This window comes from Corythoichthys intestinalis, chromosome 8 (assembly GCF_030265065.1).
Source record: "Corythoichthys intestinalis isolate RoL2023-P3 chromosome 8, ASM3026506v1, whole genome shotgun sequence".
Taxonomy (NCBI): Eukaryota; Metazoa; Chordata; class Actinopteri; order Syngnathiformes; family Syngnathidae; genus Corythoichthys; species Corythoichthys intestinalis.
Window position 1 is genome coordinate 4,472,885 of NC_080402.1, and position 20,349 is coordinate 4,493,233.

At 40.9% G+C, this 20,349-nt stretch overlaps 1 protein-coding gene across 1 annotated transcript in view; it reads right to left on the reverse strand.

The window, feature by feature from the left end:
- Positions 1-20,349, reverse strand: part of frem3 (Fras1 related extracellular matrix 3) — a 65,497-nt gene that overhangs the window by 34,111 nt on the left and 11,037 nt on the right. Inside the window, exon 2 of the mRNA XM_057842447.1 lies at positions 19,653-19,742. Within this exon, the coding sequence (XP_057698430.1) occupies positions 19,653-19,742 (90 nt within the window). The remainder of the gene's footprint in view (positions 1-19,652; positions 19,743-20,349) is intronic.

Below are 20,349 nucleotides of genomic sequence, written 5' to 3' on the forward strand. Positions count from 1 at the left end.
TTTTGCATAGCTATTTTGATTGGGAATGCCAGTTCTCTTTGCATTGAGCACTTTTCTTTTGTGAACATTATTTTTTTGAGAGATAGGAATATTATTTTTGTTGTGCTTTCACTAAATGATACTGTAGCAACTTAACTGTTCCGCCCAAATGCATGATGGGAAGTTGGGCAACCAGGACTGTCAGTGGTGGCTGCAAATGGTATACAATATGTTCTGCTTTGTGTTCAATCAAGCGTGTTCAGAAAAAGATCATGTCCTGCTCCGCCCAAATACATGATGGGAAGTTGGGCAACCATGACTGTTAGTAGTGGCTGCAAATGGTATACAGTATGATCTGCGTTGTGTTCAATTAAGCGTGTCCAGAAAAATATTGTCTCCTTTCATTCTTTCCCACAATACTTAATACTTAACAATATTTGTTTTGAAAGATTTTACAAAGCTCAAAGTCAATAAAAGGTGCGGTCCAAAGAATGCATGTATCCACTCGCTTTTCTCCGCCTTTTCGCTCTCAATGTGCAAAAACGGCATTGTAAACTGTTTGAGGCAACGCATGAACGGGTCATTCCGTGCATGCGTTAATTGCATCAAATATTTTAACGTGATTAATTAAAAAAATTAATTACCGCCCGCGAATGCGATAAATTTGACAGCCCTAATACATACATATACGTATATATACAGGGCAATAGGACAAAAAAAAAAAGCTTTTTGTTTTCAGGTATTAGATCGGGACTCTGTATCGTCAGTTTCTTAAAATCAGGTGACTCAGACTCTGGTGCAAAAATATGCGATCGGGACATCCCTAGTTTCAAATTAGGGTCTTACAGGAAACCTTGGACTGAAAGACTCGTAGTCTCTAATAAGCCACAATTGTTCTCTTTTACTTAAATATGTTATCTGAAACACATAAAATATTGCCATTGATTTAAAACTCTGTAATATTTAGTACATGTTTTGGCCTACGGAGGGCGCCATGTTTTATGCGCGCAATGGACGCTAGGGATAATGACGTAGTTGGCCTGGACTGGGAAAATAGCTGTGCTAGCTAGCAAGCGAAGCTAGTATGATGATTTGTTTATTTTGTCACATTCTGCTGCTGGTCAAATTGTTTTGTTACAGAGCTTCCGAAGTCGTACCTGCATCCAATTCCAGCTCATCAGCGGTGCCTTTAAACCGATCCTAGGCAGGTTGCCAAGATATTGACTTTCTGCCATTTGACGTTTTGTATTCTCGATCCCTTCGTTGCTTGCCTTGTTTTTTTACGTGGTTTTTTAAGTTACTTTTTAAAAGTAACTTGGACAACACTTTTTGATTCTATTGTCGGTATGGTAGCAGGTAATTTTTTTTTTTAAAGCGGTGCACTCTATATATGATGATTTAAAGCCCAGTTTATAAAATAATAGAAAATATTGTTAACCCATTATAGAACGAGCATACTTGAACATCACATTTTAAGTCATCTAAGCCAAAATATTAATATTCAGTACAGTACATGTGTGTGATGCAGGGGTCGCGTTAACCGGATATTTTCCGTCGTTGACCGTTTTTTTAAAACGGTGACGTAAAAAACTGAAGTCCGCCCGTCATTTTGACAGGTTGCAATTCACACCCCAGACCACAGGGTGGCATATTAATTAGCTATTGTCTCTCTTAATGCATGACGTCGTTGGCTATTCTGTCAGAATATTGTAGCGTCACCGGGGTCTGGCGGCAGCACCGTGATTGACACATCAACGCGAGGTTCTTATTGGTGCACCCAGTGTGCCAGCGCGTGATCCAATTGGTGGACTAGATTGCCGCCTGTGTATAGTTTTCGAGGTACCGGTTTACTTCCTTATGTCTTCCTTCCCCTTCCGTTTCCGCCTGTTTACCATTGAAGTCAATGGCGGTGGAATCGAAGTTGGAAGGTCTTTTTACAAGATCCCGGGAATGTTATTTTGATGTAGGCGGGTGGAGAACCAAGCCAAGGCCTCCATGCTTCGTACCATGTCGATTTCCAAACCATGGGTGCTCGTACTCGTCATACAGGTGGGAGGGAAGGAGATGTACAAAACTGACAGCTCCCGCAGTCATGCCCCCGCTGTTATGGAAGGTAATGTGCTCTAAAAATACGAAACCTAAAATCTGGCGCATGAAACGACTTGTTGCCTTTGCTATTGATATTACGATGATGATTGTAATTACGAAGTTTAATTGTTTTTACAACAACTAGCTTCTGCTACTGCTGCTATCCGCCTGTTGCTAATCGTGTTTGAATGCACCGCATAAATCCAAGTGTTACAAGTTTTTATTTGTTTGTTTACAGCTGGGAAACGCTGTTATAAAAGGGAAGACGACTTGTACGTTGATGGACATATATCGAACATATATCGTTTGCGTTCCACAATGATGATGACAGCTCGACTCCCGGGAGAGGCCGAGAGAGAGGCAGGCATTGTGACAGACGGTGGTTCGCCGAGATCACCGTGATCCAACTACGAACTTGTGAACGGCAGCATCTTTAAATATATGCTATTGGAGCTGGAATTACCGAGGACGGGAAAAAAGCACATCTAAATGCCGCCGAGGGCCTCCGTGATGTCGCTATTTGTTCACGAGGCTCCGGAGCTCTGCGGTCTGCAATACTTTTATAAATGTGATTTATTGACCTGTTTTGGAGTGCACCAATCGTTTTTAAAAAAAAAACAAGAAATGGAATCATGTCTAAATGTTTTATTGCGATCAATGCCTGCAATAAAAAGAATGACATACTATTTGTGTTTACATCATATGTACATAACCTTGTAGCATTTCCTTGTAACAAAACAATCTATGTCAGCCATTCTGCAGTCGGCAAATGTAATATAACTTGTAATTTCACCACATTTTGGTCACTAATGGCCGTAGTATCAATCCATTCCTCACGTTAACACAGGCTGACCGTTGTTAATAATTTTGTCCACGAATGATCAACGAAGTGACACGAACTGCTATCCAATCTCATCTACGTGTCATCTAGGTCGTGCTGAATCAATTTTTGAAGATTCCATGGGTTGCTCTGGCTTGATTTCGTAGTTTTATCGTCGTCAATACACTGCTAATACACTGCTACTCAACCGGACCGGAAGTGCGAAGCAGACATTTTCCTAGATGGCGGCGCCCATATTTCGCTCAGGAAACTTGGCACCAAACGATCACCACAGACTATGTAGTAGTCATTTTATATCTGGTAAGATGCATTTAATATATATTTAGAAGATTTTGGGCTGACGACCACAATTAAGATCATTGTATGACGTTGGTGATTGGGGTCTATATGGTTGCCTCTTTTTCTTTGGGAGTGGAGTTGTTTTGTTGGTGTTGATGGCGGTAAGCAGAGTAAAAAGAGGGAGAAAAATACAACTTCAGTGTCTAATTTTTCGCCGCCAAGCAAGCGTTACAAAATTAAAAATGAATGAAAACTAAATACTATTGAATATGTCATCATTATCATTTTAAAAATTTCAGTGACTGGTAAAAATAGATTATGACCGGATTTTTATGACCCTGTCAGTCAAAATGACAGACAACGAAAATGTCTAGCGCAACCTCTGGTGTGATGTCCAGCATTTTCAGATATATTTTGTTACAAAACACCTGACAATGTATGTCACGACTCACCGAGGTAATCCTTTACGGCCATGGACTGAGAGATATTCAAGATTATCAGGAAAAAAAATAGCAAGTGGAGTGATTTTTTACGTTTGATGTGAGACAGGTCACGGTCAGCGGCGTCTTTGGCTCAGCGAGGTTAGGTGGGGGTCGCCTAACTTTAGTTGTGCATCGCTGCTCACACTGACAACGGAAGCACTCGACCGGTGAAAGGCCGATGACGAGCAACACTTTGAGCTGATTTCACCATCTTGCTGTTAACAAGACTGAAAAGCTATGTAAACTAGTCGTGTAAACTACATTTGAGGAATGAGAAATATTAGTTTCTGTCTAAAAGCACATTTTTACGAGAAAATTGTGTAAATTGTAAAGAAAAAGACTTCATATTTCCCATTTTTCCCCTCTAATTTTAAAACAATCAACAGGGAGTGGCCCATAAATGCCGCTCCAATCAACAGGAAGTGATCCAATACGATCAGGAAGTAACCCTGAAATGCCCCCAAATCAACAGGATATAACCCCAAAATCACACCATATCAATAGGTGACAAATATGAACAGCAAGTGAACCAAAAATGCCCCAAAATAAACAGGAAGTGACCCAATATCTGCAGCAAGTGAACCACGAATGCCCAATAGGAAGTGACCCTGAAAGGCCCCCAAATAAACAGGAAGTGACCCGATATATACAGGAAATGACCGTGGAATGTCTCAAATTCAACAGGAAGTGAGCCCACAATCCCCAAAATAAACAGGAAGTGACCCAATATCTATAGGAAGTCCGAAATGCTTCAAAATTCAACAGGAAGTGACCCCAAAATGCCCACATATCAACAGCAAGTGACCTAATATCTAAAGTAAGTGATCCTGGAATTCTCCAAAATCAACAGAAAGTGATCTGATATGCCTCAAAATAAACAGGACGTGACCCTGGAATGCCTCAAAATCAATAGGAAGTGACCCAAAATTTACAGGAAGTTACCCGACATCTATAGAAAGTGAGATGCCTCAAAAATCGACAGGAAGTGACCTTGAAATGCTCCCAAATCAACAGGAAGCAGCCAGATATCTACAGGAAGTAATCCTGGAATGCCCCAAAATCAACAGGAATTGACCCAATATGTACAGAAAGTGAACCCAAAATGACCCAAAATAAAAAGGAAGTGACCTGATAGCAATAGGAAGGAAGTCAGAGATGCCTAAAAAAATCAACAGGAAGTGACCCTGAAATGCCCCCATATCAACATCAAGTGACCCGATATCTAAAGGAAGTGGTCCTGAAATGCTTTAAAATCAACAGAAAGTTATTCTGAAATGCCTCAAAATGAACAGGAAGTGACCCAAAATTTACAGAAAGTGACCCGACATCTACAGAAAGTGAGATGCCTTAAAAATTGACAGGAAGTGACCTCGAAATGCTCCCAAATCAACAGGAAGCAACCAGATATCTACAGGAAGTAACCCTGGAATGCTTCAAAATCAACAGGAAGTGACCTTGGAATGCCCCAAAATCAACAGGAAGTGACCCATTATGTACAAAAAGTGAACCCAAAATGACCCAAAATAAAAAGGAAGTGACCTGATAGCAATAGGAAGTCCGAGATGCCTAAAAAATCAACAGGAACTGACCCTGAAATGCCCCCATATCAAAGGAAGTGACCCGATATCTACAGGAGGTGACCCTGGAACGCTTCAAAATCAACTTGAAGTGAACATGGAAGGCCTCCAAATCAACAGGAAGTGACCTACTATGTACAGGTAAAGAACCCCAAATGCCCCCCCAAAAATAGGAAGTGACCTGGTATCTACAGGAAGTGACCCTTAATTGCCTCAAAATCAACAGGAAGTGACCCGATATCTATAGGAAGTGACCCTGGGATGCTTGAAAATCAACAGGAAGTTACCTGATATATACAGGAAGTGACCCTGGAATGCTTCAAAATCAACTGGAATAGAACCTGGAAGGCCTCCAAATCAACAGGAAGAGCCCTAATATGTACAGGAAAAGAACCCCAAATGTCCCCAAATCAATAGGAAGTGACCCGATGACAACAGGAAGTGACCCTGAAATGCCGCCATATCAAAGGAAGTGACCCGATATCTACAGGAAGTGACCCTGGAATGCTTCAAAATCAACTTGAAGTGAACATGGAAGGCCTCCAAATCAACAGGAAGTGACCTAATATGTACAGGTAAAGAATCCCAAATGCCCCCCAAAAAATAGGAAGTGACCTGGTATCTACAGGAAGTGACCCTTAATTGCCTCAAAATCAACAGGAAGTGACCTGATATCTATAGGAGGTGACCCTGGGATGCTTGAAAATCAAGGAAGTGACCCTATGTGTACAGGAAGTGACCCAAAATGATCAGGAAGTAACCCTGAAATGCCCCCAAATCAACTGGAAGTGACCCTGGAATGCCTCAAAATCAAAAGGAAGTGACCCAATATGTACAGGAAGTGAAACCAAAATGCCCCCAAATCAACAGGAAGTGACCCGCTATCTACAGGAAGTGAGTCTAGAATACCTCAAAATCAAAAGGAAGTGAACTCAAAATACCCCCAAATCAATAGGAAGTGACCTGCTACCTACTGCAAGTGACTCTAGAATACCTCAGAATCAAAAGGAAGTGTCCTGGAAATGCCCCCATATCAACAGGGAGTCCTGATATTTACAGGAAGTGACTGTGGAATGCTTCAAAATCAACAGGAAGTGACCCAATATGTACAGGAAGAGAACCAAAAATGCCCCAAAAAATAAACAGGAAGTGACCAGATATTTACAGGAAGTCCAAGATGCCAAACAAATCAACAGGAAGTGACCCAAAATGTACAGGAAGTGAACCCACAATTCACCCAAATCAATAGGAAGTGACCCGATAGCTACAGGAAGTGACCCTGGAATGCCGCAAATTCAATAGGAAGTGACCCAATATCTACAGGAATTGAACCCAAAATGCCTCAAAATAAACAGGAAGTGACCCTGAAATGCCTGAAAATCAACAGGAAGTGACCCAATATGTACAGGAAGTGACCCAAAACGATCAGGAAGTAACCTTGAAATGCCCCCAAATCAACAGGACGTGACTTAATGTGAACAGGAAGTGAACCCAAAATGCCTCCAAATAAACAGGAAGTGACCCTGAAATGCCCCCAAATCCACAGGAAGTGACCTGAGATCCACAGGACGTTTAATCAAAATGGTGGAACTACTTGACCTCAGATTGACCTATAGAAGAATTGTGACTATCTTAAAAACGACTGGGAGGAGATGACGAATGTTCGGAATTTTTCTGGGAAGTCATCACCAAAGCCGGTGCGAACGTCACAACCCCACACGGACTTGAATAACCCACCGCCGGCTACGTGGCGGTGTCAATATATGTCGTCGGCGAGGGGGGCGGGGTGTCACCTAATGCCGCTGTGGGGTAAAACTGTCATGGACACGGAAATGTGAGACACTTGAAATGAAATCTCATTGACTGCCTCGAAATTGTCGATTTGACAACAAGTTAACCGTGCTCACTCATGGGAATTCTGGCAAAATACCACAAAAGAAGTCACAGGAAAAAAAAGGGAGGATCCCCTTCAGGGCCCCACCACAAAAAAACATGGCCCACCCACACTGTGGGTGTGCTGAGTACAGCTGTCGCTCTATATTGTAATTTGCGTAGCGGGACTGGCGTTTTGCTGATTTTCCTGACTGATGGCCCCTTGTTGCTAGGCAGAGTTGGTTAATTAAAAGTGCCCCTCAAATTAATGTTAAGTGCCAGCTGAGATCTAGGAATGAAATGTACTGAAAAACAAGATACCTGTACTTTATTTTCATCCTTCTGCTGTGAATTAGAATGAGTTAATCACTAGTGGATGTCCAACTTGTTTCATCCCTCACATTTCAAACAGATTGGACGTCAGTGGCAGCTAATGCCAGGAAAGGAGTTCATTTTGGGGCATTTAATGTCATTTCCTGTTGATATTGTGGGTATTTCCGGGCCAATTTCTGTTCATCGATTACTTCCTGTTGATTTTGAGACATTAACCAGTCACTTCCTGTTGATTTTGGCTGATTTCCTGTACATTTTAGGTCATTTCCAATTGATTTCGGGGCATTTTAGGGCCACGTCATGTTCATCGGCCACTTCCTGTTGATTTCAGGGTATTTACGAGTCACTTCCCATTGATTTTGGCTCACTTCCTGTGCATTATGGGTCATTTCATGTTTATTTTAGGGCATTTCCGGGCCACTTCCTGTTCATCGGTCACTTCCTGTTGATTTTGGGCTATTTACGAGTCACTTCCTATTGATTTTGGCTTAATTCCTGTACATTTTGGGTCATTTCCTGTTGATTTTGGGGCATTTCCGGGTTTCCTTCTGTTCACCGGTTACTTCTTGTTGATTTTGGCTGACTTCCTGTGCATTTTAGGTCATTTCCTGTTGATTTTGGGGCATTTCCGGGCCACTTCCTGCTCATCGGTCACTTCCTGTTGAATTCAGGGTTTTTATGAGTCACTTCCTATTGATTTTGGCTGACTTCCTGTACATTTTGGGTCATTTCCTGTTGATTTTATGGCATTTCCGGGCCACTTCCTGTTCATTGGTCACTTCCTGTTGATTTCAGGCTATTTACGAGTCACTTCCTGTTAATTTTGGCTTCCTGTACATTTTGGGTCATTTCCTGTTGATTTCGGGATATTTACAAGTCACTTCCTGCTGATTTCGGCAGACTTCCTGTGCATTTTTGGTCATTTCCTGTTGATTTTGGGGCATTTCCGGGTCTCTTTCTGTTCATCGGTTACTTCCTGTTGATTTCGAGATATTAACATTTGTTGTTTCCTGTTGATTTTGGGGCATTTTCGGGTCTCTTTCTGTGCATGGGTTACTTCCTGTTGATTTCGAGATATTAACAAGGAACTTCCTGTTGATTTTGGCTGACTTCCTGTACATTTCAGGTCATTTCCTGTTGATTTCGGGGCATTTCCGGGCCACTTCCTGTTCATCGGTCACTTCCTGTTGATTTCAGGGTATTTACGAATCACTTCCTGTTGATTTGGGCTGACTTCCTGTCCATTTTGGGTCATTTCCTGTTGATTTCGGATATTTACAAGTCACTTCCTGCTGATTTCGGCAGACTTCCTGTGCATTTTAGGTCATTTCCTGTTGATTTTGGGGCATTTCCGGGTCTCTTTCTGTTCATCGGACACTTCCTGTTGATTTCGAGATATTAACGAGTAACTTCCTGTTGATTTTGGCAGACTTCCTGTACATTTTTGGTCATTTCCTATTGATTTGGGGGCATTTCCGGGTCTCTTTCTGTTCATCGCTTACTTCCCGTTGATTTCGGGGTATTTACAAGTCACTTCCTATTGATTTTGGCCTACGTCTTGAACATTTTGGGTCATTTCCTGTTGATTTTGGGGCATTTCCGGGTTTCCTTCTGTTCATCGGTTACTTCTTGTTGATTTTGACTGACTTCCTGTGCATTTTAGGTCATTTCCTGTTGATCTTGGGGCATTTCCGGGCCACTTCCTGCTCATCGGTCACTTCCTGTTGAATTCAGGGTTTTTATGAGTCACTTCCTATTGATTTTGGCTGACTTCCTGTACATTTAGGGTCATTTCCTGTTGATTTTATGGCATTTCCGGGCCACCTCCTGTTCATTGGTCACTTCCTGTTGATTTCAGGCTATTTACGAGTCACTTCCTGTTAATTTTGGCTTACTTCCTGTACATTTTGGGTCATTTCCTGTTGATTTCGGGATATTTACAAGTCACTTCCTGCTGATTTCGGCAGACTTCCTGTGCATTTTTGGTCATTTCCTGTTGATTTTGGGGCATTTCCGGGTCTCTTTCTGTTCATCGCTTACTTCCTGTTGATTTCGGGGTATTTACAAGTCACTTCCTATTTATTTTGGCCTACGTCTTGTACGTTTTGGGTTATTTCCTGTTGATTTTAGGGCACTTCTGGGTAGCTTCCTATTAATTTTGTGTCACATTCTGTAGTTTTGGGGGCATTTACAGGTCACCTACTCTTTATTTTGTGTCACTTTGTTGTTTTTGGGGCATTTACAGGTCAATTCCTGTTGATTTTGGATAACTGAAAAGGAAGTGACTCAATAATGTCCCAAAAATGAATAGAAAGTGATTTAAAATCAACAGGAAGTCACCTGTAGATGCCCTAAAATGAACAGAAAGCGACCTATAAATGCTCGCATAAGACGGGCTGCGAATGCTCTGGTTTCAGTGCAATTGATGGAACTTGACGTCCAAGCCAGTCAAAACGAATTGGATGTTTTGGCGCCATCAATGGTAGCCAGTGAGCTAACGTTGACTCTATTCTAACTTAAGAATGTGGTTATATCGATTCTTGGTTGTAGCATATTGAAAACCTTTTGGGCTACCAAGTATCGCGATATATCACCTTTTCTGATATACTGTCACGCCCCTAACGTAGAGAAATGCAGCGAACAGAGGCCGATTATGAAGGATATGCGACTTATGCGCACAGCGACCCTCGAAGCGGGGCGTCTCGGTGACAAGTTGGCCGGGCCGCCCGCCACATGAGAGCGGATAAGAATAACCCGCGAGGCATAAATCTCCACGCCTCACCCTCAATAAATCAGGCCCGCAGAAGGAAAGGATGAAAGTTGAGTGTGGCGAGAGGGAAGAAAAGGTGAAGAAATGATGAAGAAGGATGGCAGCCCGAGGTGGCCTTAGGAGAGCTTTGGGGGGGGTTACGAGGGGCAACTCGGTGGGGGTCTTTGAAAGGGGATCCCCGGGGAGAGCGCTCAACTTCCAGGCCCTGCTACGTCTGAAAGTCTGGAGTCTCGGAGGAAGTGCATTCCTATAAGAGTTTTCCGTGATCACATGACAACACGCTCTGAACCCCCTTGAACCTTCTGCATAGCTAGAGCTGCAAGAAGATGCCAGCCCAATTCCAAGGAACCGCATCAATGTTTTATTTCATTTTAAATGAGCAATAGGAAAACAGATTTTTGGAGGATAAGCGAGAATACCGTAATTGTCGGACTGCAAGCCGCTACTTTTTTCCTTCAATTTGAACCCTGCGGCTTATAGTCCAGTGCGGCTTATTTGTTTATTTATTTGGGTTAATAGGCAACACATGCCTCCTAGCATGCATTGCTGCACTACAGGTGTAAATAATGGTGTTATACTCATATAGCACTTTTCCACCTTTCAAGGCGTTCAAAGTGCTTTACACTATCTCGCCATCCACCTACTGGTGACGCAGCACCAGGAGCAACGTGGGGTTCAGTATCTTGCTCAAGGACACTTAGGCGAGTTCATCAGGGTGGAGAATTGAACCCACAACATCTGGGTTGGGGGACAACTACTCTACCACTGAGCCACGCCACCCCATAATAATCAAAATTCATGTTCTGTGCTAATTATGTCTTCAGTTACTGTTCCAGTTGTTTCATTAATTGCTTGTAATGGTATTTGGTAACACTTTATTTGACAGTGGCATCATAAGACTGTCATAAGACGGTTATATTTATGATATGACACTATCATGGGCATTACTGAATGCTTATGACAGATGTCAATAAGTGTCATCCAGCAAATTATGTTACTAACTCCAATTATGTCCAGCTCGAATCTTTTACTACCATTCAAAAGTCAGATCGTTTGCCGGAGAACACTAAATGACATCTGTTATAAGTAGGGTTGTTCAGATCATGTTTTGTTGCTCCCGATCCGATCCCGATCGTTTGAGTATCTGCCGATCCCGATATTTCCCGATCCGATTGCTTTTTTTTTTTTTTTTTGCTCCCGATTCAATTTCAATCATTCCCGATAATTTTTCCCGATCATATACATTTTGGCAATGCATTGAGAAAAAAATGAATAAAACTCGGACGAATATATACATTCAACATGCATTACATAAATACTGTATTTGTTTATTATGACAATAAATCCTCTAGATGGCATTTACATCATTAACATTCTTTCTGTGAGAGGGATCCACAGATAGAAAGACTTGTAATTCTTAAAGGATAAATGTGACTTTGTATATTGTGACTAAATATTGCCATCTATAGACCCTACCCACGTGACGTCACAACTCCGCTCTCCTGAATGGTACCGCCCACTTGTCCGTCAAAACATAGTGTTAACCTGTTACGGCTACGTACATTTCTCCTATTTACGGCGTGTTTTTCTGCTCCTTAACATTAATAATCAAAATGGTGAAGGCATGTGTGGCTGTTGGTTGCACTAACAGAGAAGATGGAAGGAGAGACTTGAAGTTTTACCGTATTCCGAGGGATCCAAAGAGAGCGAAATGGACGGCTGCAATTCGACGTGAAAACTGGGCACCAAAAAATCACCACAGACTATGTAGTAGTCATTTTATATCCGGTAAGATGCATTTAAGATATACTTAGAGGGTTTTGGGCTGACAAATAACCACAATTAAGATCATTGCGAGGCTAATTGCCGACAACATACGACGTAGTACGACATAGTTTCAAATTCAAGATGTTTGTGACTTCCCTTTCTTCCACCATCGTTATTTTTTGAATAATATTTAGCTGGTACCAAGTGAAAGAAACTGGCCTCGTCTACGGGGCTGACAAATAACCACAATTAACGTCATTGCGAGGCTAATGGCCGACAACATACGACGTAGTACGACATAGTTTCAAATTCAAGATGTTTGTGACTTCCCTTTCTTCCACCATCGTTATTTTTTGAATAATATTTAGCTGGTACCAAGTGAAAGAAACTGGCCTCGTCTACGGGGCTGACAAATAACCACAATTAAGATCATTGCTAGGCTAATCGCCGACAACATACACGTATGTATGTAGTGAGAGTGCTATCGCTAAATCATATAAACATTAAAAGCCTTAACTCCATTGACAAACGACATGAAATACATTAGACTTGACAGTGGATGTTAGCAATAACAAAAGATTTTGAATTGAAAATTTCGTAACTCACCTTTCCAAGCACAAGATAGATTCCTGCCGAATTTTCGTGGACGAGGACCTGTTTCACCCAACCAGCAACGAAGTATTTATAAGCCTCCAAGCTCTTGAAGTTTTTCATATTTTCGTGAGAATAGGCTGATTTAGTGTGGACAAGATAATTGTAAATATCTGCATAGCAGATGTCAGGCAGACAGGGCGAAGACAGTGGGTCGAAAAACATCGATTTGGGCATTAAATATGGATCTGGCGACTGTATAGAACGAAGCTTTTCCTCATAACGCCTTTTATGCAACAGATCCAGTGAGTTTACGGCATCAGAAAGCACTGGGTCTTCCATGAAATGCATTTTAAATTCCGCCATCAATTGAAAACAATGCTAATACAGAGTCAAAATGACGGACAAGTGGGCGGAACCATACAGCGAGCACGTGGTTTTGTGACGTAGGTGGGTAGGGTCTATTGTATTTGTTGAGCTTTCAGTAAATGATACTGCAGCCATTCAACCCAAATGCATGATGGGAAGTGCAACCATGACTGTGCGTAGGGGCGCCAATTGATATATCTTCTCTGCGTGGAGAAAGAACATAGGGTGTTAAGAAAATGATCATCTACTACAGACATGTCCAAAGTCAGGCCTGGGGGCCAAATGCGGCCCGTGGTAAAATTTCATCTGGCCCCCAGCGGATGAAAATCAATAACATCTGGCCCGCACACAGACTTAATAAATTGGTCAGCAGTACTGCAACCAACATATGAAGTAGCTTACACACGAAATGCTGCTCCTCATTTACCCACTAAAAGGCAGCAGCACTTTAAACCTTTATTGCCAAATGTATCACATTTGATACACCAAAAATTTCATGATTTTCAGACTAATTTGACATTTCTTTTTGGAAAAAAAAAAAGATGGATGCAAGTCAACACATGCATCTGCAGGTTCCATAAGAAAAATACATGATTTAGCATGGGTTATAGATATTACAGCGCTTATTACACATATTAATTTTGACTTTTCACAAATTTGAAAAAAATAGTTTCATTAGGACCTTATTTTTCAAATTTTGGGATTCTCTGATAATTGCTTCATGTTGCAGGTGTTTAAGGGCTAAGCAACATTACTCCGTGTGACCCTCTACTTCCAATTTTCTAAAATGGCGACAATCAACAAAAAAAAGTTGACTCTGACGGCCGACACTTCAAGGATAGGTGGAAATTGGACTATTTCTTCACTAAAATGCGCAACAACTGTGTCTTGCCTCATTTGCAAAGAGACAGTCACTGTTTTTAAAGAGTTCAATGTGAGCCGATATAACCAAACAAGACACGCTGACATGTACGACAAGATTACAGGGAAGATACGCAGTGAGAAATTGAAGCAACTTGAAGCTAGTTTAATTTCACAGCAGTAGTATTTCGCAAGAGCCTGAGAGTCGAAAGAGAACGCCGCAAAGGCTAGTTGCGAGATTGTTGAAATTATTCATTAAAAAAATAATAAAGCAAATGTGACGCACTGAATGGCTTGCTAAATTTTGCTTAAATATATTGTTCTACGTAAAGGACGTCAGCCAAGGTCGGCCCCCAACATTTTTACCATGCCAAATCTGGCCCCCATTTGCAAAAAGTTTGGACACCCTTGATCTACTACCTTTCTTCCTCAGATTGCCTCCCACGCTAATTTTAATTGCTAAGAGAGGGAATGTAAGGCTTTAGCCAAATAAAAAAAGGCTCCAAAGGCTGTCAAAATTCTCTATACTCATTACACGCTGCGTTTAGCTCTATATATTGGTAACACGGCGCCTTTATAGATTGAACGTGACAATGCGTGAGTAGGTCGTGCAGCGCATGCGTTAATTATTTAACGTGATTAATTAAGAAAAAATAATTACCGCCGTTAACGCAATAAATCTGATAGCCCTACTTTAAGCCAAAACTACTCTGGATGAGTGTAAGACATTTTGTCTGTAACGTTATATACAATTAGAAAACAATTAAAAAAAAAAAAAAAATATATATATATATATATATATATATATATAAAAAAGGCATGTCCGATATTTTTTTGCCGATTCCGATACTTTGAAAATGACGTGATCAGGACATCTTCAGTTATAATCATTCATTAATGCTCATGGCAGTGTCATGACATAATCATGATTGTCTTATGACAGTATTATGGTACCACAGTCAAATAAAGTGTTACCAATACATAACTAGCAATTAATGAAACAGCTGGAACAGTAACTGAAGAAATAATTGGCACAGAACATGAATTTTAAATTGTTATTTTCATTGTAGCGCTGCAATGCATGCTAGGAAGGCATGTTGGACGACAACAGTGTTTACAGCAGGTGGCAGCAGAGGTTGAGTGCCATGTCATAATCATGATTGTGTTATGACAGTATTATGGCACCACTGTCAAATAAAGTGCTACCAAATACCATAACTAGCAATTGATGAAACAACTGGAACAGTAACTGAAGAAATAATTAGCACAGAACATGAATTTTAATTGTTATTGACATTGTAGCGCTGCAATGCATGCTAGGAGGCATGTTGGACAACACCAGTGTTGACAACAGGTGGCAACAGAGGTTGACTGTCTCTCCCAAAGGAGCAGTGTGGGACAAATGAAGCTTCTTGAAGCTTTGGAGCTAATTGGTTCAAAGCTTCATGGTGGTTCATTTGGTCTTATGACAGTCGTATGATGCCGCTGTCAAATAATGCGTTACCGGTTAATATCTTTGGTGTAAATATTATAAATATTAAATATTAAGTTTCTGTATCAAATTTGGTAGGTGGTGTCTTATTGTCATTTTTGAATTAGTGGTGTGTTCCCTACCTTCACAACATTGACATCTTTTTACATTACTTACAGTGGCTGCTGCTGCTGCTGCTGCTGCTGGCCGGGAAAACAAAAAAAAAAAAAAAAAAACAACTTCTAATATCCCTCCTCTTCAAAGGGGGCAGAGGAGGCGGCATGACATGTATTTCTGTCGGGATTGGGTGAATGTGGGGGTTCTAGTCATCAGCCAATCAAACGTGCGTTAGAAGGAAAAAAATGGACCGGCACATTCCGCAAGTGAAAAAGGGGTAAGTCTGAACATAATGAAAGTAATTCACTTAATAATTGTAGGGTCAATTCTATCCTAAAAACACAAGGTAAGACAATCTAAATTACCTTTATAGCTGAACTCATTGAACTCAAATTAGGTTGCTTAAAAGTTGGTGGGGACAATTTGAGCATCCTGAAAAGTTGCTAGTGGTATGTCCCTACCGCCCCTAGGCAAACCTACGCCCTTGCGTTCACCCAATCTGTTTGGTCTTATTAATGTCCCGTCCCCAGCAAAAAGTGTACATGCAGGTTATGCTGTTATATCGTTCCTACCAATGTTGAGACCAAACCTACGCTTTTATGTTGAAATTCGCCTCCCCAGTCAAGCCGCACGGAAACAGCGACAGCCAAAAAAGTGCCGCTCGGCCGATGCTGCCTCGCGTACGCCAACCGGGAAGGCGGAACTTCGCGCGTTCTCTTCTTATTGTAACCCTTTGTACTGACTCCGTGTTCCAAAATTTGAAAAAGACTCGCCGAAAGCAGGTTGACAATTTATTCGTCGACAATGGTCAAAAACAAGGCAAAAACAGATGACGGAGGGAACAATGCTGAATCCAATGCAAGGCTACATAGCCCATGTTTCCGAGCAGCAAATCTGTTTTATTTCAGTGTCCAGTGTTTTTTAAGTCTGTGGGCCGGCCGAAGGTGTGTCCGGGCGTCGCTCTGGGATTATCCCTCTCTGGCCGGTTTCGGGCTGTTTATGTTCGTGCGTGGATGGGATGTGGTTGCCACACCGACCGACCTTGGTCTAGACGTCACAAGCGCCTGCTATCAACTTTGTTATCCGGGCTGGCACTACTTGTTTTAGGACAAAGCGCACTAGTCTTTGTCCTTGTTCGTTTGTCGGGAGGATTGATTGCCAGAGTTGGTGCGTCAATCTTGCTCGTGGCGCACACGTTTGGGCTTCTGTGATAAGATGGCGTTGTGTATCTATTCTGTTTCTATGGTGGGCTATTTATTTTACATTAGGTGTGTTAGAGTAGTGCAGTCCTACAGTGAATATGAGAAATGATACTATTCCCTGATTTATTATATTACGTGTGTTCAAGTAATGCAAACAGTTAGACGGTGCCCACGAGAAATGGTAGCATTTTTCCTTTTCCCCCTCATGAGCGCCGATAAGGTGATTAACTATACTGTGTCAAGGGCACTGAGTGATGTCTGCCTAAACTATATATATATATATATATATAGTCAGATGAATGTGTTCAACTAATGCAAACAATAATTTGGTGTGTGTAGAACAGTACCTTTTCCCTTCATTTACAATAAAAATTCTCACTCAACAAGTCCGCAAATTACGGCGCTAATCCTGAAATCCCACCAGATTTTCTCAAATCTTGCCTTCTTTGAACTCCACGTTGGAGGCTTTACCTGCATTTCCCCTCTTTTGGCCAACGAGATTGACCAACGACGTGTCCGGTCACGTCCGAGCTCCCTTCAACCTCTCCTTTTATCTCCTATCTGCCGGATGTCTCTGTTTATTTGTTTGAAGGTGTCCAATTATCTAGGTCTTCTTCTTCTATGCTTTTTTTGTCCTCCAAATGTGCAACTCTACACCTGGTTCATTCTACTCCCCCACTCTTTCCATGGCTGCAGGGAGGAAACCAAAGCAGTAACGTGGCTAATTGAAGCCCTCGTGATTGACTTTATTGGAGTTAGTGAGGAGTTTTATTGGGACAATAGGTTTAGGGGTTAATACTTTTGGGAGGTCAAATAACCTCTGGGGAGATCACTGCTTGGGGTGGAAATTCTGCGTCGGTCAGGATGTGATTTCCGATACAAGTAATATGCTATAACAAGCAAATAATGCAAAGCTAACATCGATTCTATTGTCAGTATGGTAGCAGGTATTACTCATGAATTCAAAATTGGTCTGAATTGTTTCACATCTGCTCACTTGGACTGAAATAGAAAAGGCCACCTGTCACTTTTTAATGCCCAGCCTGTGCTATATATGTATAATCCATATCATTTATGTAGGGATATTAATGTCATTTTAAAGGCTTGAATTACAACATATAGAGAGTAGATAGAGTAACTCGTAAAAGCTGTGACGCAGAGCGTATTGAATCGCATGTGTGAAAATCTTTTGATTGTTGAAGAAGCGAGCTAAGAGAAAAATGTCGTGTGAGCTGGAGTCATTTGCTTAAAAAAATCAAATATAACCGTTTTTTTAAGCCTGAAAAACTTAATTTAAAAGTTAATAGTGCATTTGGTCACGTAGGTAAGGGGACTCAAGCTTAGTTTTTGTTCCCACTTTATTCATTCATCCAATATTTGTGTTTTTACAGACACACACGAAAATCAGCTGAGTTTTTATAAAAGTTTAACCCTTTTTCAGGGCATTCATTTAAGTCATAGGCTAGCAATCCAATTTTCCACCATTATTACATTGTTATTACACATTTATTACTTGTTCATAACTGATTTGCACTGTTAAATAGAATTTGTCCTATGATATTAGTCACAATCTTCAATCTTCGGCTTGAATAATTCGTGTTTAACCCTTTTTCAGGGCATTCATTTAAGTCATAGGCTGACAATCCAATTTTACACCATTATTACATTGCTATCACACATTTATTACTTGTTTATAACTGATTTTCACTGTAAAATGGAATGTGTCCTATAATAATAGTCACAATCTTCAATCTTCGTCTTAAATAATTCGTGTTTAACCATTTTTCAGGGCATTCATTTAAGTCATAGGCTGCCAATCCAATTTTACACCATTATTACATTGTCAACATATCAGTTGACTTTTATAAGAAAGATCAGCATCCAAACAGCTAATTTAAGTTCAATTATAGCGGCTATATATTGGCTGATGGCCACTCTTGAAAGCAATCCATGTATCGGCCCGATATATCGGCCAGTCAACATATCGGTTGACCTTTATAAGAAAAATCAGCACACAAACAGCTAATTTAAGTTGTATTATGTCGGCTACATATTGGCAGGGCCGAGAACCAAAAGTGGTATTCGCCGTGTGGCAAAATGGATTTTGCCATGTGGCAATTTTTTTGCCATGTAGCAAAATGGATTTTGCCATGTGGCAAAATGGATTTATCCATGTGGCTTTTTTTTGCCATGTGGCAAAATGGATTTTGCCATGTGGGATTTTTTTTGCCATGTGGCATTTTTTTTGCCATGTGGCAAAATGGATTTTGACATGTGGCATTTTTTGGTATGTGGTAAAATGTGGCATTTTCTCTTGAGGTGTATGGCAGTTTTGCGGGCCATGCACGTCTATGCCATTGACGGCCATGCACGTCCAACTTTTCCATTCTGACTTGGGTGTCCGTTGAATGTCAATGCTCTCTAATGTAAAGTGTATGGTCAAAAATCACAGGCACACATATTTTTCTGCCATTTTTAAATTAATGGAAAATGGATGTGCATGGCTTGCCAAACTGCCATATATGCCCCAAAAATTACATACAGTATAAGCCCCCCCAAAATGCCACAAACCAAAATCCATTTTGCCACATAACAAAAAAAAAAATGCCACGTCAAAATCCATTTTGCCTATTTTTTCGCCATGTGGCAAAAAAATGCCACATGGCAAAATCAATTTTTACAATGGCAAATACCACTTTTATTTCTCACTACCTCTCCAATCTTGAAAGAAGTCCATGTATCGGACCGATATATTGGCTGAACGATATATCAGTCGACCTTTAATCTTCAATCTCGATGTTAAAACCGCCCAGTCCTACATTCTAATGTTGTATAAAAGTCAGATAAGAACCTTTTCCGAGGTGTGTGGGTCACTATCACTTTTTTTGGACACAACCCTCAACTTTGCATTCATTCTCCAGTGTCTTTAAAAGTAAGATGGCTGTCCAATATTGGTTGTCGGTTACCGCCAACTGCCTAAAGTCTTTGTGATGCTGACTTTTTTTGGTATTTTAAACAAAAAGCCATTTAGAGATAACTGAAATGGTTCTTACCGTTGTCCTCAATCGTAAAGTAGAAGATGTCACTGGTGGCGTTGCTTCCATCCAATAAGACATAGCTGATCTTCATGTCGTTGATGTCAGCTGTTGGTGATAAACGAGGATTAGCGTAGGGCTTGGCAATCTCAATTTAGAATTAGTTCACAATACTAGTGAGTAGTTAAACATTTCATTCAGGTATGAAGTAAATATTAACATTAGTAACACTAGCCGGCCCTGAGCCAAAGGTGAGCTAAGCAGTTGCCTAGGGCACTGTCTAGTGGAGGGGGCACCAAATAGCTTTGGGGGTAAAAATACTTATGATACACTTCCCGAACGTTTTCTAACATATCAAGTACATTTCAAAATGTGACATATAAAGAAATATTTGCGGTGTAAAGATAAACCGATTTGAATCGGAATGGGTTGTTGACTGCTCGGTTTTACAGCTATGAATCAAGTACTGACCCAGAAACTTTACCACCAGTAACCACCTGCTATTTTTTGGCGCTTACGTGGTAGGGAGGATTAGTTTGCTCTCCCAGTGTGTAAACAGAAACTTCCATCCACTTTACACACAATGACAAATAACAGCAGGTCATTAAATCAAAGGTCATTCAAACTCATGGTTTCAAATAACATAAGAAGTAATTAATGAAACAACTGGAACAGTAACTGAAGAAATCATTAGCACAGGGCATGAAATTTGGAT